The sequence below is a fragment of the Pholis gunnellus genome, assembly GCF_910591455.1.
Source record: "Pholis gunnellus genome assembly, chromosome: 2".
NCBI lineage: Eukaryota > Metazoa > Chordata > Actinopteri > Perciformes > Pholidae > Pholis > Pholis gunnellus.
In genome coordinates this window covers 26,143,618-26,167,663 of record NC_136536.1, presented here as the reverse complement: position 1 = coordinate 26,167,663, position 24,046 = coordinate 26,143,618, and the positions used below count along the sequence as shown (strand labels likewise).

Genomic DNA, 24,046 nt, shown 5'->3' with positions numbered 1-24,046 from the left:
GCTCTCAAGCTGCATCTGCGTACCTCCTCTGCAGAGACCGGGGAAGGCCGTCATTAAGATGTTCAATTAAATTGCGACGTGCAGCCTTGGCTCAGGACAGGAAGAGAGAGCTGAGGCTTTCAGCGGTATCTTTGTGCTCTCAAATGCCACATTCCTAAAAAAACCACCTGTTTCTAAACGTCAGCTTGATACAAGAGACTGTGTTGAAATATCAGCAAAAATCTAGGAACTCTATTTCATGACGAGGTTTCTGAGAGCAGTCACAAATCAAATAAACTAAAATTAGGAAGCCGATCTGCCACTACAGCAAGATCATTTTACTGGAAACATCCAGATTGCTGAAACTTAAGGTTTGTTCACCAGCTCGTGGCCGTACCCATTCCCAAAATGTCTGCCAGAGAACTAGTTCCCAACCACTTAATATGGAATTATTTACATGTGCCCTCACAATGAAAAAATGCCTCTTGATGCTGATAACTTCACTCCAGCTAGGTTTCATATTGGGATGCTCAAAATCCCCCTTAATCAGAAAAGTTAAGACAGCCAAGACGTCTCAAAGGGCTTAAAAAGACTGCTGAAAAGAGGTCTACGTTAAGGCAAAGGACCAGAATGCCTTGGGAGTGCAGTTCCCCACCTCTTCATTGTTGCCATGGAATTCCTGGAACCTGTTTCAGTCTTTGATCATTTATTTGGCAATTCAGAAATTCACTTATCAGACATATTAGAATGTATCCAATGTCTTGCTTCACGCGTTATACAGTGAGGTTTAAGCCTAAATAGCACAAGTTTGTGACGCCCGGAGGGGCCCTGGCCAAATCCTCTCGCATGGCTAATGCTTTTCTTCAGGATACCCAGAGGTGGAGGCTAGAAAGCCAAGTTAAAACAGCCTGTAGTTCTTCCTCGCCTCCAACTACTTCACCGTCTCGTCAAATGATGGTGCTGGACGCAGGAAGAGCAGCAGATTTAGCAGCAGGAAAGCTCTTTCTAGGTCAATAAGGCACAATGAGGAATTTATTGCTTCAATCGACTACATTTACCATCCACATAAAAGATGGCGAATATTCCCCTTTAAATTTGGGATCTTGTAAAAGGTAGTAATGGGCTGGAGTTTGAACATTGGTGTCTAGAACAGGGCGATGGGGCGACACATCGTGTAAACATGCATATGAAATAGCTGCGTAAGCAGTCTATATAAACAGCTCAGTTAAGAACAGGAATCATGATCAATGGTTGCACCATGACGCGTAGTCACATCTGCTTCCTGCCATGTGTTTTCCAGATCGAGGACCTCCAGATGAAGCTGCAGCACGCCGAGGCGGACCGCGAGCAGCTCCGAGCCGACCTGCTGCATGAGCGGGAGGCCAGGGAGCACCTGGAGAGGGTGGTGAAAGAGCTACAGCATCAACTCTGGCCCAAATCCCACAGTGACAAGGAGGGGGCGCCCAAGGACACGCCAGCTGACAACTAATCCAGCAGCCAACCTCGCAGCCAACCATTTGCCCATCACCACAATCCCTAACATCCTCTGCCCAAATCAGACCATAAACACACCCAGCCACCAGCCGGCCACATCCCACCACTGTCCATCCCGCTCGCCCTCCAGGACGCAACGATGAAAGACTCGATCAGAGAGAAGAAACAAGGACCTGTCTCCTCATCCATGAAAAGTCAAGTGAGTGGTTTCCTTGGACTGGAAATGTACAATGCTGCATCAAGGAAACAGGTGTTTCTAAATCAAGCACTGACTCGCTTTCACCTTCCAAACTCACAGAACTACACGAATAAAAGTAAAGCAGCACAACATGTGATTGTGCCTGACAAGAAAATGAGGTGAGACTTTGGGACAGACTTCTGTGATAATACATGCTGAGAGAGGATCATATTATATTGGAGTTTCACAGATGTTGAGAGGTGTTACAGAGGTGCGTCCAGGAGGGCGGGGACTCACACTCGGCCCACAGTTCCCCAAAAAGTCTCTGCCACCGTCCCTCGCCATGACGAAGATAATGGAGGATTTTGAAGACATTCTAAGCTATTTAAGAGACTACATAGCGAAATGTAAACACAAAATGGACAGTTTCTTTATCTCTCTGTGCTATTGAAGTTTGAAAAATATAAAAGATAGAAATGAATCAGAAGATGAACAAAACAAGCAAATGAACTTCCCACAGTGCCACCGTGGTTTTGTCGGGTTTTTTTCAGGAAGCCATCCCAGTCCACTGAGGGGAAAAGCATTGAGTTCAAAGTTCAAGCGACCCGTCTTTTCCTCCCATTGTTGTTTTTTAAAATCATTTATTTCTCTGAGCAGTGGGCGGGCTTGTATTTGGGCTGATATTTTTCTCTCTCCGAACCCCGGGTTGGGAATTGGAAATAAAAACATGCTGTGTTAAAGGCACCTTTCTAGAGAGCTCTTGTTTTGGATGATCAATACCAACATCCGACAGGCTCAGTGTTGCTCCCACTAAGTCACACACTGGTTGCCGTTTGATATTTTAAGCATTTGGGTCAAAACCCTGAAGTGTGTATCTTGTAAAGATAAAATACTCCAGATGTGAGCGGGGCCTTGTTTTCTGGTCTTGTAACGCTCGAGTGATGAAAGCCGGCATGTTTTTTTTACTCCAACTGACATCAGACACCATCATCTATGACATCATAGTGGGCTGGATGGGGCGCCCTTGGCAAGAACCACAAAATGTTCATTTTAATTAAATTAAGGTATGTAAATATAAATGTATGTTTTGTTTCTTTTGACTTTACAATAATGAATCGCACTTTGTCATAACGAGATACTGTTATAATGCATTGTACTCCCACTATTGTCTTCAATCTTACTTTGAAAACATCATCGTATACATGACTGCTACCATATAAATCCAGTAAGCATTTTGTTGATTATATGCACCTCGAATAAATACTGTTGTTCTGTTTCCTTAAAGGCAAAGTCTTGTAAATAAACGGAAAGAAAAAAGGCTCTGCCTGTTGCTTGCTGATGCAGTCTGGGATTGTTGGAAAGTTTTTTGTAATATTATTGACACAAATGTCGCTCGAGCACCCGGTTATGACTCCAAAACAATTTGACAAAACTTCATTAACAGCATGCGTCACATGTTGGAAGAATAAAATCAGATTTTATTCTAAAGGAATCTGCCGTCACACAGTGGGTACAATGCAATCAGAATGTACATTGTGTTAAATGCTACATTTCCTTTTTGGTTGTTGATGTTGTTTTTAAACGTGGAGATACTTTATTGCTTGTCTGTTATGTTTTTTTTCCAATTGAAAACTCATATTTTCTTTATGCATGAAATTTGAGTTTGCCATACATATAGTCAGTTATTGGGCATTGATGCTGTACATGTAAAGGTTTTATTGTGTTATGCAATTTAAAGCAATTTGTCTTATTTAGAAGATGAAAAAGGTAATAAAAAAACAACACACAGTATATTGCTCTTAAGAAAAACAAACTTCACACTTGCAAAAAACAAAAGACGACAAAAAAAAGAAGAAGAAGAAAATAAAAAAGTTGATGCAATGCTGGACAACCTCAAGTGCCTGGACGTGGGCGAAAGGTTTCCAGAGTAGGAAAACTGATGACAAAGCTGTCGGGGCTGGGCCTCTCATCAACTTCCTGTTTGCAGGTTTCAAATTAAAAGCTCCTCCCTCGATCAGCAGCTCTTTTTATCAGTATTCTTAAAACCAACCAGTTTACAAACTTTGTGTTGAACAAATGCTAGAAGCTTGAGGCTTGTTTTTCCCTGAATGAGTGCTTTATTTTCTTCATTTGAAATCAAAGATATGCATGTTCAAACAGTTTTTATAGAAGATCTTGAAAAGCCACTTGCTTCGGCGAATTGTTACTTTGGGTTGTATATAGAGACTGTCAAGGATAATAAAGAGGGCATTACGTTAAAAGCCCTTTTCTTACCTAACATTGATTTTGCTCAGAGATCGACACTGCGTCTGCGACTTTGGCAGAACCTAAAATTGGTACATTTTGTAGTTGTTTTTACACTCAAAAGAGTTGATAGCCTATGTGTAGTTTACTTTACTCATGGTTTTCTACAAAAGAAGGGAGACAATAACGACATTGGCTTTCACTCTCCCACGCAAAACGCAAAAAAGCAGTTTAACAGCGTCTTGTTTTCTAAAGGACAACCATTTTGCTAAATAATGGACAGTAAAGCAGCAATAACAGTCCATATTAATAGACAAATAACTAGCCAGTGTGAAGATTTGAATAAGAATTTACAAATGTAAATATTTTTTTCATTTATAATATTGTATAATATATGTACATGGTGTTTCCTTTTTCAAAAAGAAATCTTTTCTTACAATAGCTGTCTTGTTTTTTTTGTTTGGGTTTTTTAAACATTTTATTTGTGTTTTAACTGAACAGCAGTGCATAAGAGAATATTCCCTACATAAACATTTTAATCCATTTCTTTTTTTGTTTTTTTACTGTAGTCTTTATATTGAATGACTTTTTTCACCAGTTCATATATATTTTTAACAGTATGTTCAGTATGAGATAGCAGACCTACCGTATGGTCACACTCGACTACGCCACCTTGCAGATTGTTTTCCCCTCATCCTCATGTATCTTTTTAGCCCTGTGCTGCTGCTAATACTATACAAACCTTACAATTCTAGAACTATTTTTATGTAAGAGGTAAATGTAAGCTTTTCCATTCATTAATGCCACATATACAGTATGAAACAAAGCTTAGCTTCTTCATCTATCCTCCTTGTTTCCCTCATCTTTTCACGCCTTTTTCCTCATCCCTCCTTCAGCAACACCCTTCCTCTTCTCTCACGACACGGACTATATTGTAAAGTAAAGGACTTTATGAGATTATGTTTGAAAATAGCAATGCTTATATTCTACAATGACTGAATGTACAGTGTATAGATGCATTACCAGAAATAAAGTTTGTTTGTCCAGATTGAATGACCCAGTTTCTTATTTTTGCTGCCTGTTTGGTTAACAATAAAATATATAACAATACATAATAATATCCTTTAAATATGGCAGACTGTGTGCCTTAATGATGAATTCAGGTCAGTCTGTTCAAATGAAATATTTGTTGTCCAAGGAGGGGATCTTGTCTTGTTGTCAGGATTTCAGAATCAGAGAGACACACTTCATTAGTTCTCAATGAGGTCTGGACTCTCAAAGGGATCTCAACAGTAACAATACTGTGTTTCTGCTACAAAAAGGTTCGTGTTCAAAAATGTTCTCCAGTCCTTGCTTCATTCTTGTGAAATACAGCCCAGTAAAAAGGAAGGGAAAGGTCTTCTTAAAGGGACAGCGTGTAGGATTTAATACCACCTAGTGGTGTGGGGACAGATTGCTACCAGCAGAATACCCGTCCGCTCACTCCTTTCATTCCAAGACTGTGGAAACCTGAGCCACCGAGTGCAAAACCGTTAAAGCCGTTGGCTTCACTCAGCGGCCATCTTTACCATAATAACACACTTAAGGAGCAACGTAAGTCAGACGGCAGTTTAGCTGCGGTTTAGCGATCAGTGGCTCATTTAGCGCAGTTTCACAAGCATGTCGGAGAACGTGGGTGACCTTTCAGGTAACGTAGGCTCACTCACTGGAACCAGTGTTTGGTTTGTTCGTTCTGGCCTACTGTAGAAACTCTGAGACGAGGACCTGCTCCCTATAACGAAAAGTCAACTATTCTTAGTTTCAGGGTATTTATACACTAACGAAAACACAATTCTAAATATAATATTCCATTTCTGCCCATATATCCACACATATTCTACACACTGGTCCTTTAAACTAAGCATAATTACCTGTAGAGATCAGCAGCCAAAATGTCAGGGAATCACGGATCAGTTTCTTCTTTTATTTTTGCGGATCTCAGTTTTGTGAAGAAATCAAGAGTGAAAAACAACTCTCTCAGTCGAATAAAGTCACTAAAAATAGGGTTAAGTTTGATGTTAGACAAAAGGCTGCAGGTAATCAAAATCCTCCTCTTGGGACCATGAAAGGGATCCAAATGGCGCGTTAATCTGGTCACAAAGTATTATAGATATATTTTGCAAATGTTGTTTGCGGGGCAAAAGTTCCAATCTGGAACTAAAGCTGGTGATATGAAAATATGTCTTCTCTTTAAATGTCTACTTAAAAGATAAAAAAAGAAGGACCGAAATTGAAGCAGCACTTTAGGCCCTATGGGTCAATCTCCAAAAGAAATGGCGCCTGCATTTCCTATAATGCAACTGAAAACCGTCCATTGTTAGACTCCATGCCTTCAGTTTGTAACTTGCATGTTTTCTACTATAGTTTCCCAGCTGAGATAACCCTGATGACATCACTATGACATCGACAGGGTTATTTTCTCAGACTAGACAAAGCTCCTCCAGAGCCTCAGAAGACATTTTACAACTGACAGCAGGTTGAGTAGTTCTCCTCACAACGAGTAAACAATGCCCCTTTAATTCTTCTATTTTGGCCACGTCTATCAAATATGAGTGTTATATGGGTGACACTTAGCAAACAAACAGATTTCCTGACACTGACTGACATAGATCAATACATGCAGATCGGATTAAAATGTAAAAACTGTATGTGAAGTGAATTCATCTTGAGCCAAGATCTCTGAAGGAAAAACGTATTCAAGACCAGACATGTTCAGGATGTATTATTACAAACTGTAAAACGTGTCATCTGGCACATGTTTAAACTTTGAACTTACAAATATGAGCATTCATGGGCTAAAAAGACGAAGGAAACACATCTTAAAGAAGTTGGTTTCTGCCTCACAGGCTTGAATCCCTAATTACAGCATTCGGAGAACAAAGTGCAGCAAATAAAAGCAGCTGAACACACTGAGACAAAGACGAAACAGAAAGAAAAATAGATTAAACGTGTGATGTCAGAATATCAGATGACTTATATGTATCATATACAACCCCTCAGCTAAAACTAAGTTGAGTTGCTTCAGTGCAGTGCAGAGGCCACGTTTCAGCACACCAAAACAACACTAAACATTCCTCTAGTTCCACCCTCTCATCCGGTTTATGTACACAGATATGGTTTTAGGGCGCTGGAGAAACCTCCATAATTACTGTGAAAACCTTAAAACGGAAAAGATGAGCTGCAAACACTTAACTAGAAAGGAATGTGCACTAGGTTTCAAGTTAACGCCCCCTTGGCCTGACAGCATTTGATGAAAACATTCATTAGTGTGAACACACACACAGCAAGGATTACATGTTTGTGTGTGCACAGTACAGATTTATAGTATCCAGTGCAGGGAGAAGCAGCAAGTGAAGTTGGTTTCTGGTTTGGTTCACCTTCAGACGCTGCCTTAAAATAAATTCCATCCTAAAATAATGACAAAAGAAGCTGGCACAGACTGCAATTATGAATGTGTAAACTATAAATGAACAAAAGAGGATGCTCGAAACTGAAAGATAACAGCAGTGACTAAACCCAGGTAAACATTCGCTAGCATTGTCTATTCTACTCCAGTCAGAGGCTACAAAGAGTCTACAGGCAGGCCCTGAGACACCGACCTGGTGTCACTCCCAACACGTCAAGTACCGTGAGTACCGGGTCAGTGCCCCTCGTTGTTTGATACTAACGCACCCTTTAGTTTATGAGATGGAACAGGCTTCTAACAATCTCCAGAATGGTTCGAGCAACTGAAGCACTATAAAGAATGAGAAAGGCCAAGCAGGGCGTGAGGAGGATGGTTGGATTAACCCAGTGGTTCTCAAACTTTTTCTGTCACGCCCCACTTTGGAGGAAGAAAAATGTTCATGCCCCCCCGCCCCAACAAAATTGTCACAAAATGGTCCATGTTGAACTTTTATTGAAACATTTTGTGACTCCTCCATCTGTGCTTTTTCAAATAATAGAATAAATAAAATTGCAATCACTTTCAAGTAAACCAGATCGCTCCATCAGACAAAAACAAATACAATGTGCACTCCCTTTGTTAGAACAATGCAAATAAAGTTCTACCTGTGCAAAAAATAACTAATATTTGGCAAAAAATAGCTTATTGTGGCTGCAATTAACCTGTTTTGCACTGAATATCTTTTCAAGATAATAACAATAAAGTGCAACCTGTGAAAAACTAAACAAAACAAGTTCAAATATTTGGCAATATGTGTGACGCCATATGCTCACACATACCAGGAGAATTTTATTTTAAATATGAACTTTAAAATGTAGCATTCTGGTGAACTCTGAGAAGAAAATTAAGTGATAAAACATTTACTTTAAGCAAAAATCTAATTTATTATTCAGTTATTAATCAGTATTTCAGCTCTATTATTATTAACCTTTAAAAGTTTGTCATATAAAAACAAAGATATCAAGAGTAGCGAGAACCATCGCCTGTACAAATAAAGTGATTAGTTTTCATTACTGTATGTCTTCATATTAACTTCTACTGTTACTGTACAGCTGTTAGGATTGTGGCCAATCTTCTATTTGCAATTATGCATTCAATCCAGTTCAATTATTTAAATGAAAATGATAATCTACTCTGGCTAAGGTAGCTTATCAAGAGTAAAATAATAGCTGTGATTTAACTGCACGTGGGATTGTTGGTCCTCTGGCTGTGGTCATCACAGTGAACAGTGTCTGCAGTGTGATGAGAGGACAGTGAGCCCTTGTTGCTGTACTTCATCTCCTGGAGCAGAGGCTGCATTCAGCATACCCTGTCTATCAATGTATTTAAAACACTGTGACAGCAGGAAGCTGTACTCACGTCTGTTTAGACCTCCACCTTTATCCAGACCCACCTCCACCTGTATCCAGACCCAGCTCCACCTTTATTCAGGCCCACCTCCACCTTTATCCAGACCCACCTCCACCTTTATCCAGACCCAGCTCCACCTTTATCCAGGGCCAGCTCCACCTTTATCCAGACCCACCTCCACCTTTATCCAGACCCAGCTCCACCTTTATCCAGACCCACCTCCACCTTTATCCAGACCCAGCTCCACCTTTATCCAGACCCAGCTCCACCTTTATTCAGGCCCACCTCCACCTTTATCCAGACTCAGCTCCACCTTTATCCAGGCCCACCTCCACCTGTATCCAGGCCCACCTCCACCTTTATCCAGGCCCAGCTCCACCTTTATCCAGACCCAGCTCCACCTTTATCCAGGCCCAGCTCCACCTTTATCCAGACTCAGCTCCACCTTTATCCAGGCCCAGCTCCACCTTTATCCAGGCCCAGCTCCACCTTTATCCAGACTCAGCTCCACCTTTATCCAGACCCACCTCCACCTTTATCCAGGCCCAGCTCCACCTTTATCCAGGCCCACCTCCACCTGTATCCAGGCCCACCTCCACCTGTATCCAGGCCCACCTCCACCTTTATCCAGGCCCAGCCCCACCTGTATCCAGACCCAGCTCCACCTTTATCCAGGCCCAGCTCCACCTTTATCCAGACTCAGCTCCACCTTTATCCAGACCCACCTCCACCTTTATCCAGGCCCACCTCCACCTGTATCCAGGCCCACCTCCACCTGTATCCAGGCCCACCTCCACCTTTATCCAGGCCCAGCCCCACCTGTATCCAGACCCACCTCCACCTGTATCCAGACCCACCTCCACCTTTATCCAGACCCACCTCCACCTGTATCCAGACCCACCTCCACCTTTATCCAGGCCCAGCCCCACCTGTATCCAGGCCCAGCTCCACCTTTATCCAGGCCCAGCTCCACCTTTATCCAGACCCAGCTCCACCTTTATCCAGGCCCAGCTCCACCTTTATCCAGGCCCAGCTCCACCTTTATCCAGACCCAGCTCCACCTTTATCCAGGCCCAGCTCCACCTTTATCCAGGCCCACCTCCACCTTTATCCAGGCCCAGCCCCACCTGTATCCAGACCCACCTCCACCTGTATCCAGACCCACCTCCACCTTTATCCAGACCCACCTCCACCTGTATCCAGACCCACCTCCACCTTTATCCAGGCCCAGCCCCACCTGTATCCAGGCCCAGCTCCACCTTTATCCAGGCCCAGCTCCACCTTTATCCAGACCCAGCTCCACCTTTATCCAGGCCCAGCTCCACCTTTATCCAGGCCCAGCTCCACCTTTATCCAGGCCCAGCTCCTTCACAGCTCAGCCCTGAATCAAGCTGCACTACACAACCTCTTCTTGAAGCTCTTTGACCTCATTGAGTTAAAACAAACAACCTGCAACCAGATGTGCCGGTGTTCCTGTTTAACGTTAGTGAACTGAACCGGAACACGGGGGGGGGGCTGCATGTTTCATCACGTTACGTTTTTTCCTCCTAAATCGCGATAATGACGAACGTTAACATATGGGGTCAGATCAGTCTCAATGATTGCAAATGCACACAGAAAGACTCACAAATGCAAACAGAAAGACTCACAAATGCGCACAGAACAATTCACAAATATATTCGATTTACAAATGCACACAGAACGATTTACAAATATATTCGATTTACAAATGCACGCAGAACAATTCACAAATACATTCCAATGCACAAATAAATAAATTACGATTTATATAAATGTAAAAAAAAATCACAAATATATTTCTGCATTTGTATGTATTTGTTTGTGGATTTGTATGTATTTATTTGTGGATCGCACTGCATTTATTTGTAAATCGCTTCACATTTATTTACCAGTAGCCCTGGTGGCGTCTCGACATGTTTGTTTTTGTGCGATGACGTCATCCGGAAGTGAACCGGTGTTTACCGGGCGGCTAGCACGGCGGTTGGAACATAAGTAAATCGAAGAGTTTAGCTTTTTGTCCGATCGGTGGAAATGGATTCCGTTTTCCTTTAATGCTTTTTGTAGGGTTACCACGGTCCAGTGAAGGCTGGATTTCTGGGGATCGCGCCGGAGCGTGGTGACGGAGCGTCTGGCTGCGTGTGGTGAGCCCGGAATAGTTAGGACGAGGTCGGGAGGCTGACATCCTTCTCGTGGGTGATAGAGTCGGGGAACTGCGGCTGCGTTTTTCGGATTTTGAAAGGACTCGTCCCCTTTTTGCTGACGAGGGAAGTGAACTGGAATACTTTGACGAATTGTCAGATGAACTGTGGTAGTTCTGCAGGTTATGAAGGGACGAACCGGGCGGGATGAAGACTTTGGAAGGAACTTTGTGAGTGCTTGCCGGACTCGGTTGCTTCTCTGGTGAGGAAGGCGGTGTCTGGACCATGGAGACGCTGTTGGAGTTGTCGGATCTTGTGGAATCCTGGGGACTTCGGAGTGGTTCCTGCTGGTACTTCTGAAGAAATCGTACTCGTCGTCGGAAGGGGAAAGCGCGATGGCATCCATGGTGGGAGCTAGGTAGGTAAAGTGATCGTTTAGCCGTGTTCACACCAAAAGCGTTTCACGCGTTTGACGCGGCGCGATTACATACAAAGTCTATGTACAGACGCGTTTGGGGCGTTTGGCGCGTTTGGTGCGTCGCGTTTGGCGCGTTTGGCGCGTTTGGCGCGGCGCGGCGCGTTTGACGCGTCAAAACGCCGAAACGCCGAAACGCCCCAAACGCTGAAGTTGAAATATTTGAACTTCTGCGAAAAAATCGCGTGACGCTCCAGCGCGATAGCCAATCAGCGTTGAGTTGCTCTCTCCGTCATCAGTGAAGTCCTGCCGTTGCTAAATCAGAAAATAAATGCTGTAGCCGCCATGTTCACCCAGAGCTCTACGATACCTCATATCAGTAGAGACCGGACCAAACTATGTGTAGACATGTTTGTGTGTAAACCATATGGTACAAACAATGAATAGAGGCTGCCGTATTTACGTCTATATGACGTTATCGTAATGTTAGCATAGCCTAGCACCGATCGATCCGAGCTTCATTGATAAAACAAGTACAAATCGGCATCATTACGTAGTTATTTCGGAGTCCCTTTTTGTCGGTTTATTGCCGTTAAATCACAGCCAAGTCAGTTTATAGTGTGTTCATACAGCTGTAGTAAACAGCCGACGTGTGGCTCGCTAGACACAGTGAGCTCGATGAAATCCACGGTGCTCCTCCGGACTATGTTATGAACCAGACATGACGGCGTTTAGTTCCCCGTGATATCTGGGACTTCCACAACACGTACTGAGCAGAAATAGAGGCTATTTTTCTATGGTTGATGGCGGACAGTTGAACAGCTTTCAGGCCGATAAGCCACGCCCCCTTTTTGGCGCGTTGGACGCGATGGACGCGAATGAACACAAATAGTCCCCGGCGATGCCGGCGTTGCGTTTGACGCGTTTGGCGCGATTCGCGACGCGTGAAACGCTTTTGGTGTGAACGCACCTTTAGAGTACTTACGTTCTGACTGTTCGATCTTGTGTTACCTGCTTTCGGTCCTGGTTTGGAATGCGTAAACGGGACAGGAAGAGTGGGTTAGGGAGGTATTTGTAGGAATACCGGAAGAGGCGTGTTAGAGGTGTGGTCCTGCTCCCGAAATTACGCTAATTAGCTTCAATTCATCTGGGTTATTTTGTCCAGGGCCCAGTTCAGAGTCTGCATTTTTCCTTTTCAAATATTTCTCCATCGCTGTTCGTCTTGTCATCACAACCTCCCCCTCGCGTCATTTAAATCTACTGTTTTAAATTAACAAAGTAATTATTGCGCTACCTACTGCCACCCACTGGCATGGAAGAGTATTATTACTTAGCCAGCCACTATATTGCAGCTCAGACGCTCAACAATGATGAAGTATTTGCAACAACTAAATAATATTTTTTTTGACTCATTAAGTGAAATTGGACATTTTCCCACGGCACACCTGGTGATCTCTCACGGCACACTGGTGTACCGCGGCACAGCGGTTGAAAATCACTGTCGTAAAGAACCGCGCAGTGCCCAGTCAGTCCAGGAGGTCGACGACTCAGGGCATTGGGTACGCATCGAATTGTGACACATCATTCACCCTGCGATAGTCCACACAGAACCGTATAGATCCATCCTTCTTGACCACAAGAACAATGGGGCTACACCAGGCACTGTTGGGCTCCTCTATTACCCCCATCTCCAGCATAGCCGCCAATTCCTTCTGAACCACTTTTCTTTTGTGTTCAGGTAACCTGTAGGGTCGTGACCTCACCATCACGCCCGGGGGAGTCTCGATTTGGTGCTCTATGAGGTCTTTGCGTCGTGGCCGGAGGGAGAACACGTCAGTAAACTGCTTTTGCAACTGGGCAATGTCTGTTCTCTGGGTCCCGGAGAGATGGGCTTCACAAAGGAGCGAGGTGGGATTAGTGGATTTTGAAACCTCAGGCCCCAGCTCCTCTCTCTCAGATACTGCGGACACCAGAGAAACAGACTCGGCCTCTCTCCATGCTTTCAGGAGGTTGAGGTGGTAGATATGTGTAGCTCCACCCCTGTCAGAACGCACAACCTCATAGTCGACATCCCCAACTCGCTGTGTGACCACAAAGGGCCCTTGCCACTTGGCGAGGAGTTTAGAGCTGGAAGAAGGAAGCAATACAAGTACCTTTTCTCCCGTTGTGAATTGTCTCAGCCTGGCCCCTCTGTTGTACAGCCGTTGTTGACTTTCCTGGGCCTGGAGCAAATGATCACGTGACATCCGACCCAGTGTGTGGAGTTTTGCTCTCAGGTCCAGGACGTATTGGATCTCACTTTACCCGGTGCTCGGACCTTCCGCCCAGTTTTCTTTAATCAGGTTGAGCACCCCCCGTGGTTTAAGAATTACGTGTTGAAAGCCACCTATACAGCTCTGACAAGTCGAAGAATACGCCCAACATGTCAAACTAAAAATCTGATTGGTTGAAGACTATGACAACCAACAATATCGTCCCCATTCACTTAAACTGCAAAGGCCTAGTGGGCCTCGGGCCTCTCTTCTTACCTAGAGACACAGAGGTGAAATCTGATTGGATAAAAGCTCTACTTAAAACAAGCTGCACTGGAAGCAGAGCAACTGAGGAACACAGTAGCTGTGCAATGAGAAAATAAGATAATGGGAAAAATATTTAGAATACATGTAGTGTATTTATGAACGATTATTAAATTATAAAATAGCTATAACTTTGTGATTCTGTTTAGGCCAGCAGAGAAGGCTTTGCAGGCCCTGACGGCCCACCACACATAGAAGAGCCTTCTGACTGCTTTTTTCTGAAATCACTTTTTGTTTTTTCCAAAAAAGTAGACAACATTTCTTCAGGGAGTGCAGTTAGTGACAGTATAGGCTCCTTGGTAGCTCCGACAGCTTGTCAGAGTAGCAGGGGGCGGGGCTTAGCCAAGGGTCAATTGGCAGGTTTACCGTTGTAGAAAATCAAGCTTTGTGCTGCCACTGGCTGTGATATGATTTACATATTTGGTCCACTCATCTGAGAGTGATCCAACAAGGCTATATTCAAAGAACACTATTTTGGCAATACTTTTGCACTTTGACACTAAATTAGCAAAGCATTGTTATTTGTCCTTGGGAGCAAACCAATGAGTAGGTGAGTCAGTCACTTTCATGAAGTGTGCTTTCCTTAGCCAGCCAAGAGTTGGTCCCGCTGTGTTAAACTGACAGCTGGGTGACAACTCAGCACAGTTCACCTGAAAGAATTTATCTGCAGTGCTGCATGAATGGAAGAGAACGTGTCTGCTACAAAATGATATTCCCTAATTAAACGGCATTCATTATTATGTTTCGAGGGAAGCGTATTTTGTTGCGAATTGCATTTTAAACACATGCTTAATGTTGTAAATTGAAAGAAAACTAAATTACTTGGTTATTTTCAATAAATGCATCATGGTTTGGCTTGAAATAAGTATATTTGCTACGGAATTTAAGTTACAGATTAAAACTAGAAAGTTTCGCAAGAAATGTTGACAGTGTGGCTTCTACTGCCCGAAGACGTCGCAATATATAGCTACACACGCCGATGTTACCGGTACTATCGCTGAGGTTCGATTGAGATAACGCTTCTCTCTTTTCTGCATTTTAGATTCATACTCTTGGATTGAATCTTGTATTCGTGATGGACAGTCCACAAATGGCTCCCGTCATTTCTGTACTGGACATATACATCTTTGTTTGAGAAGCCTTTGGAAATGATGGGAGCTAACGCTCATCAGCGCGTTCGGCAGAGTCTTATCTTTCTCACGGTATCCATATTTTGGCACTCAGACTCCTGCTTTTTGTTAAAAGGAGGCAGGAGCTTTGTTCAAAATCACTGTTTACTGTAACGTTTCTTAATCAGTCTGCCTCTAACACCAGGTGCGTCCTTATGGGGTCAGATCAGTCTCAATAATTGCAAATGCACACAGAAAGACTCACAAATGCAAACAGAAAGATTCACAAATGCGCACAGAACAATTCACAAATATATTCGATTTACAAATGCACGCAGAACAATTCACAAATACATTCCAATGCACAAATAAATAAATTACGATTTATATAAATGTAAAAATAAATCACAAATATTTCTGCATTTGTATGTATTTGTTTGTAGATTTGTATGTATTTATTTGTGGATCGCACTGCATTTATTTGTAAATCGCTTCACATTTATTTGTGGGTTTATGAGACTCCCCTGACGTCGCTGGATTCACAAATGCATTTTTTTCAACATAGACCTATCTGTAGCCAATCAGATGTCCGCCTCATTTTCAACCAATCACATGAGCGCAGCTCCCCCCTCCCCTCCCCACGAGACTGGCAGCTTTGTTGAATCAGGAAATAAATATTGTAGCTGTCTGTATTCACCCAGAGCTCTACGATACCTCATATCAGTAGAGAAAATATTCTCCATAGAAACCCATTAAAAAAAAAGTTGCAAAAAGCTTATTAATTCAAAAAATGTAAAGATTAGAAATATGAAGAGATATAGCATAAGAGCTGAACATTTTAATAGTTGAACGGTTTCTGTAGCTTAAAAATTGAAGAAGAAGAAGCGTTTCAAAAAACAGGGGACGGAAGAAATATAATAAACGGAGGAATAAAGAATAGGATAACAATAGTTAACTTAACAGCATTCCAACAATAAAGAAACAGGATAACAATAGTTGGAATGCTGTTAAGCATTCCAACAAAAAGAGGAATAAAGAAGAGGATAACAATAGTGCTTAACAGCATTCCAACAATAAAGAGGAATAAAGAAGAGGATAACAATAGTGCTTAACAGCATTCCAACAATAACGAGAAACAGGATAACAATACTTGGAATGCTTATTTCAAGTATTGTTTAATTGTTTGGAGCTGGTTGACATGAATAAGAATTCTTTGATAAAAGACAATAATATGATAAAACATTATAGTAAGTCAGGCAGTGATTTTAATGTATTTATAATGAATAGATGAACTGAGTCAGTACAGTACCGTAGTCTACCTGATCCATTAGCCAGTGTGTATCATTACAGTAAAAAACAGCATCTTCTACAATGTTTATAATGATGATATGAATCATATTTATGATATGAATTAGTTTTATTAGTTTTTTGTTTCAGTGAGGGAGTGTTCATGGCAGAGCCGATAGAATTTTAGCTAGCTTAAAAAAACTTATTTTAAGCTAGCTAAACGTTTTCTTAGCTAGCTCAAAACGTTAGCTTTAGCTAAACGTCTCGACGCTAAAACACAAAAACCACTCAAAGTGTTTAAATCTCATGTTTTCCATAGTGTCAGTTGTGTTTCTTCCTTCAGTCTCTGTGAGTCTGTAGTTGTTGATGTACCAAATCGTCTATAGAAGCGAAACTTTGCAACAAATCGCTGAGGTGTTGTTTATGTTTAAATTATCATCGTATATTAATGATGCGCTGAGATGTAACCTAGCAACGATGGAATCTTTCACGTCCATTTTGACAGTGTGGCTTCTACTGCCCGAAGACGTCGCAATATACACACACGCCGATGTTACCGGTAGTGTCGTTCAGGTTCAATTGAGATTCAATTCATACTCTTGGATTGACAGTCCACAAATGGCTCCCGTCATTTCTGTACTGTACATATACGTCTTTGTTTGAGAAGCCTTTGGAAATGATGGGAGCTAATGCTCCCATCATTTCCGTACGAACCTCATTCTGAGCTTCATGTTAAGATACAGTTAATCTATGGGGCTTTTATTTTGAAAGGGTGGGTGAGAGAGGGGGAGAGGAGACATTTTCATAATGTTTGACACAAACACAAAGGTTATTAAATGGCAGGCTTCATATTCCAGTTAGGATTCACTCTGTGGGGCTTTTATTTTTTTACAGAAAGAGAGACAGAGTTAGTGAGTGAGACAGGCAGACAGACAGACAGACAGTGTGTGTAGAGAGACAGACAGAGAGCCTGCGTGCGTGTGTAACTGGTTGCCATGGTGAGGACGCACCTGGTGTTAGAGGCAGACTGATTAAGAAACGTTACAGTAAACAGTGATTTTGAACAAAACTCCTGCCTCCTTTTAACAAAAAGCAGGAGTCTGAGTGCCAAAATATGGATACCGTGAGAAAGATGAGACTCTGCCGAACGCGCTGATGTGTTTTTTATGTTTGTGGTTTTAAAAATGTGAGCTCCAGAGCAATATACAAAAGTGGTACCGTCTGCTTTCTTTGAGAAATGAGTGGTCAAATTTAACATGGAGTCTAATAGAGTAGAAAGTTGGTTTTCCTGTCAATTAAGGTCTGTAGTGCAAAATGTGTAAATGTGCTGGATTCCACAGTCATTTCTCTAGACCAGCACACGATTAGCTAACTTTTTTGCAAAAAATAATGCATGAAGAGTGCAAATTGTGGGACTCTGAGCAATTTGTTTGTAGAAATCACAGAATATTTTCCTGCTCCACTCCACTCTGACAATTATGCCCTCACTCTAGCCCTTAACGAGCTGCGCAATACACACCCATTATAAAATCTGAAATGGACCCAAAATGTTCCTGAAACTTAATCTGCGACTTTATGAAAACTGTGCTAGCTATCAAAATGTCAATTTGGCTCAATAACGTCCAGCGTTTTGTCTACGTTTTAAACTTTAAATAACTGTTCTACGTTAAAGTATGGCTTGTCAATATGGGTCCAAAGTTCAGTGTTTTTTTTTGCTCTCTTCAGTTTAACTGCCTTTGTGCCACAAAGCCACACTGAATAAGTCAACGTTGACTTTTGTTTTCACACGGGACACAAACAGCTGTCTCCTGTGTTGAACCAACCATCCACCCCGGCATCCTCCCTATGTGGACTTCTGTGGACTATTAGAAATGTATTTGTAATCCATCAAAAGCAAAAGTAATCTGGAAAAAAATGAGTTTCCCTTGAAACGTAATCACCAATGCAGTTTTGTTGTAAGGGAATGTAGCGTTTTGGACATCAGGCTGAATAAAGATATAGCAGGTTTACACTGGATTTAAGTCTGACCTTATGGCCTTCTGTCTAAAATTAGATATGATCCAGCCATTGTTTTGCAATCTCAGAAATGTTATTGTAAATGGGAATCACTTTCATATCCGAACATGGACATGTATAAGAACCTGCCATGTGTTTTATTATTAGAGGTCCACCAAGCTCATTGACCCGCCTGCTTTTGTCAGGATTCTCCTTCCTCTATAAACCTCCCTCACTTCTCAGGCCACAGAGTTGACCTCCTGAACTCCGAGGCAAACGATCAATTTTTACTGAGATTACTTTGCTTGAGATCAGTGCTGCTGTGTCTCAATTCTATACGACATGCCCTGCTTTTTGAGAATGCAGTGCACAATGGTCAAATTGCATGCTAAATGTGCAGAAATTTAAGGGAACTATATGATGTACAATCTAAAAAATCACCGCAGTGGTATTCAATCAAAACTCAAAGAGGTCCGGATACTAAAATGTCCTCCCAGCAAAGGTCTTAACCTAATAATGTCTAACTTGCATTTAATAGCGCAACCCCTCATTCATGTATCTTCATTCATATGCAGATATCTCTTCATAGAGATTAGCAGTAGACGTCTCAAATTGCTAATTGGACTCTAAACATGGAAGCATGGAAGAGGAAGTCTTGTCAGGGATATCAGTTGGCTACACCGGAAGCCTCCAGAAATATTGGCCGTTGTCCTCAGAGGTTCGTCAGACCATTAGCTGATGGGTTCCGAGAGTGTAGATTTACATCATGGCTTTGTTCCTCTGTTTATTTAATCTATAAAATGGCTGGTGAGACTGCCAGCTTTGGAAAACCCAGTGAAGGATGCACAGTAATACACAACAGCCAAAGATCCCACATAATCAGGATTCTAGCTGTTCTTAATGTTGAAGCTAACTGTTAGACAAACAAACAAAGACTGCATTAGAATTCTGATGATTTACATATCACCTCTAACCGTCCGTCCGTCCATCCATCCCTGCAGCAGATGTCAGGCTGGAGCAACTGTGGTTCTGGATCCAGAGTGATTTCTCCTTCACCGAGGAAGCCCAGCTCATGGGACATCCCGGCGGCTCATCACAGCGACATCCTACAGGGCTGACTGTGATGGCAGCTGATGTGATGTGTGGAGCTGCTGGATTGACAGGCAGAGTGCCTGAGATGCTGATCATTTTTGTCAAGCTGAGATGAGAAAAAAGCTGCAGCCACCCATAAATATTGAACCTGCCCAGGGGCCAGTGACCTGCACCGGCTGACTGTGGCCTTTCTGGCAAGGCAAGTGGATGTTTGTGTACGTGTGTGAATGTTGGAGGGAGATGAGTCCATTAAGCTGCAGGGAAGTATCCATTTAGAGGAGAAAGGGGGGCAAAGGTCAGGTCTGCAGTATTTGGTGATTTTTTTTCTCGATGGAATAATGTAATGATGAACAGTATCAACACAGGCTTCACATTCACATTTGCCTCATATGATACAAATAAGATGCAAAACTACTGACAGCGTAGAATTCTCAGCCAACTTATCCGAAAGGTTTTTATTATTATTGATTGTATCATTCATTTATGTGATATTTGACTATGCATTGTGAATTTGAGCTATAGTTTAAGAAATGCAAATGTTTAACTTTAATGATTCAAAGGTCCTAGGTTCTGACCCTGCCAATGGAATCCATTTATAGCACAAAAGCCTATAGATTGTATTCATGGATCTTCCCCAGGGAGTCAGAGACTTTATTTATTTCAAAGGCCTTGACACTGGTGATGGTGAAGGGGTGAGAAGGCTTTCACTGCAAAGGCGGCAAAAACCGAACCGCTTTCACTTCCAACAGGTCAGATACAAACCATGGTCAGTGGCCTTCAGTGCCTGATACTGAAAACCTAAAATATCAGGAAAAATAATGGAATAATAGATGACGGAACATGGGACTTTTTTTATTAATTTAAAATATACAAAAATTAAAACATTAAAAAAATTAAACAGCATTTAATATGGTTTTGTTTTTGGTAAACAGCGCCCCCACTGGCAAGTCATTAACATTTCAGGCAGAGAGTTGAACTGCGGTGGCAGTGGTGCTCCTATACTGGACCACCACCTGCCCCAGTGGGTTGACAGCTTGTAGTAAAATAATAAAACAAATTTATTTCGGAATATGTAGTATTATAATAACTGAGATAACAAAGGTATTAAAACAAAGATAGAGTCCCACCACAAGGCCCCATTTGTCATTTCAATGTGATTCTCCTCTTGGTTTTTATGGCTACATGTAAATCAGGGTCAGCAGAAGGTGGTGATGCACGTGAAGCTGTTTGGTGAACTTCTTCACAGCTCTAACTCACATACACCACATTTAGTCGTTGAACTGATCGGGGATCAGATCGTATGTGTAGAAGTCTCTGGAGTGGTTCTCTTTGTTGCTTTAACCGTAAAATGCTTGTTTTTTCAAACATTCCTACATACACCAGGTCTCTGGCAACATTTTGACATCAGAACATTGTTAAAAACAAACAGTTTGAGGAAGACCAGGGAGTTCTTCTTAATTGAATGAAATGGATTCATTAGACAGCACGTAATAATGTCCCAACGGTTAATGAGACGGAGAACAAACAGCTCATTTTAGTGTTACCAAAAGGACAGAGATGGACGTGTAAAGAACATGAGGTGATTAAGTGTAAAAGGGGTCCTAGACCGAGTCAGCCTGGCTTCAGCCTGGTCTCTTACAAAATGACGTACCCATACAATAAAGCTGCATAGTCTTAGATTTTGACAGAAACATATTTTCTCCTGGATTATGTTTATTTTTGACATACAAATGTGTTTGTAATCATAGCCCATGGAAGTCTGCGTAGTGAAGAGGTCTGGGTGGAGGGATGGGTCAAACAAACACAGGGCGCCCAGGAGATCGTTGTCCATGTCCCGTGTGAAAAACAAGTCATTTCTTTGGTTCAATTCACAACGTTGCCCACGTGTTTAAAACTGTGACCATAATACGGGAGGAAATACATTTCCCTCCAAATGTAATTGGGAATGCAATTTAGTTGTATGTTTGGAACCATATCAATTCAGATGATTGTGTTATGTTCTTCAGAGTCTACATGTTAAAACGTGACCAATCAGAAATGTCCACCTCTACAGTTGTTGAGATTTGGCTAAAAAACACAATAATGAGATGTCTTCGGTCTGCAGTGAACCTGTGGTTTTGCTGGGAAGCTTTCAGTCGGTAAAACACTGAGTATGGTGTATAGGTACAGCAGCAAACAACCAGATATATCCGGAGATCGATATATTTCCTGATATGGTACATTTCCTAAAAATCAACGGAGCAGTTGTTAATGAAAAAAAACAGACACCAAATTTGATCTATTGCTTAATGCAACAAAGTATTTACCTGACAAAGTATTCCATCATACTGTTGGAAAAATGAATGGAAAATTGCAACATTGTAATAAAGAAGTTGTACTCATCGATTTCCAACATGATCCACAATGGTCTCATCCATAAAGAGGCATTACAGGGACAACCATCCTGGTGTAAACAGTAAAAATCTCTGATGGTGGACAAATGAATATCGTCTTATTTCCCCCAGTCTGATTACAATGAATGTAGGAGTGTAACTATGGAAATAGAAAATCACGAGGATATGCACAATAACAGTGATGGTTGCATTGGATTACATTCACATAATAAACATGAATCTTTCTAGCTTCAAAAAAACATGCCGGTCTGAAAGACATGTGAGCATATCTGAAAACACTCGTCCCACCCTTCATAAAAAAAAAAAAAAAAATCCTCAAACTGCACTAAATGAATAAAACATGACTTAGTAATTGACTGTACATTATAAAACAGCAGGAGACGTGGAGGCAGAGCAAGACTGAGCGAGCTGCAGAGAGACTCCAGAGACTAATGAGCTAACTGTGGGGTGTTCTTCCTCATGTGACTGCTGTAATTGGGTCAGTCAATAGCCCTGTGTGGTGCTGCTGCTGGTTTAGAGGAGCCAAGAGACATCCGACGTCACGGTTCACACCGCAGCCTCCATCCAGCCCAGTGTCTGCTCACTTACTGTACCCGAGTTATGTGATCACCACACATAATTATACAACATCTGAGTTTAAGTCTTGGTACTGTTTAGCTGTTCATTTTTTGGGGTCAATGATTTTGCCTTTTCTCATAGCCAGTGCATTTTCAAACACATCTTTTCTTTGTGAGCGCTGCTTCAGAGATCAGTATGAATGTACATTAAACAGTTGTGGAAGCACTCATTTTAAACATTTAGTTGGCAGATCTCTCTAATTCAGACTAATTAAAAAGAACTACATTTAAAGTAACTTATTCATTAAGTATGTTATTAAAGCTACAACAAGGAACTTTAATTTTGTGTTGATTTTGGCGGCTCTGTGGACGAAGGTTTAGTGAAATGAGAGGTTTTCCTAAGGGACTATGGGTCTGACAGTGTGCTCCGCTCAGTCGTGGTTCTGGTTCTCCAGTGCCTCCCTTCTCTCCAGCGGGCCCAGCAATAGCAATCCGCTTTGTCATCAAACATGCTGCTCAGGAGGACAGCAGCCGTTCCCTTTTTTTGGCAAGTAACTGACCATGAGCATGTTGTTGAATCCAAATTCAGAGCAATACACCTCCATGGATTTGGATGGTTTCATTATGGCCAGTATGTCTGGCTTGATGTGTCCCCACTATAGTAAGAGTTCAAGTTGCAAGATATGTAAGAAGTTATGACATAGACATGACATTTTTAGCGTTTTGCTTGGTGTAGCTTTGTTTTTTAACACTCAATGGCTGAAGGAGGAGAAACGGATTTGGGAGTTACTGGCAACGCCTTTCTGGAGAAGGACATTTCCAGAAAAGCTGGCCATCGTAAGAAAGGGTCGGCCAACCCCACAGCTAGCAGCTCTGACCCAGCCAGGAAAAGGATTTGTATGAATGGTATTTCTGGCTAACAGCGTCAGAGAAGCGTTGCACATATTATGGCTAAGAATGCATTTTATTAGCGACTGAGCGTCTTGGGTGTTTGGATCTACGCTAGATTTGCTAACCAAGGGAGCAACAAGACACCATAGCACGACAGGACACTTACAAGCTACGGTGCTATTGAAAACTTTTGCTGAGACCCGAGTGGATCTACAACTCACCGAACACGTTCACAGGAGGACCTCTGTCTGGAACTGAACCGCACCGATGTTCTGTACAACCGCGTCATTAAACTCTTTGTTAACAAAGAAAGGAGGATGGACTTTGTCTTTAAGTGAACAGCAGCTTTGGTAAGTGAACTGCTTTGTTTTTTTACATCTGCAGTAGTGTTACAACTGTGTTCATTTGTCCATCGTTTCGTTTTCATGATACGGTTAATATTGTTCCCTCTGATGTGAATAATATTTGAATGGCACGTTGTCTGTTACGTTGGGTGGGTTGCCAGGTTAAGCACAGTGGCTACCCCATGAGATATATTATATTTCCCACAATTTAAGCTTTTGCATTTTCCAAATGCACTAGTATTATTAAAACATATTCTTCGGTTCGTAAGCCCCGTACCGAACGGTTTAATACGAATATGTGTATTGTTACACCCCAAGAAACAAATAACCATAGCTGTGGCGTCATAATGAGGTGTTTCAGCTGCAGGACAGAAGTGAAGGCCCAGGTATAAAATGCACGGCCCGCCAATGCCTTTAACACTTTAACTTTAACACTTTGGCAGGAGTATATAGACTTCTGCTGCTTTACGTGTCTTCTTGTTGCTGTGCACCGACTAAA

At 42.1% G+C, this 24,046-nt stretch overlaps 1 protein-coding gene across 1 annotated transcript in view; it reads left to right on the top strand.

Moving 5' to 3' along the window:
• Positions 1-4,943, top strand: part of LOC306704539 (ski oncogene-like) — a 74,113-nt gene extending 69,170 nt beyond the window's left edge. The window contains exon 7 of the mRNA XM_079170929.1: positions 1,280-4,943. Within this exon, the coding sequence (XP_079027055.1) occupies positions 1,280-1,468 (189 nt within the window). The 3' untranslated portion in view covers positions 1,469-4,943. The remainder of the gene's footprint in view (positions 1-1,279) is intronic.
• Positions 4,944-24,046: the final 19,103 nt, after the last annotated feature.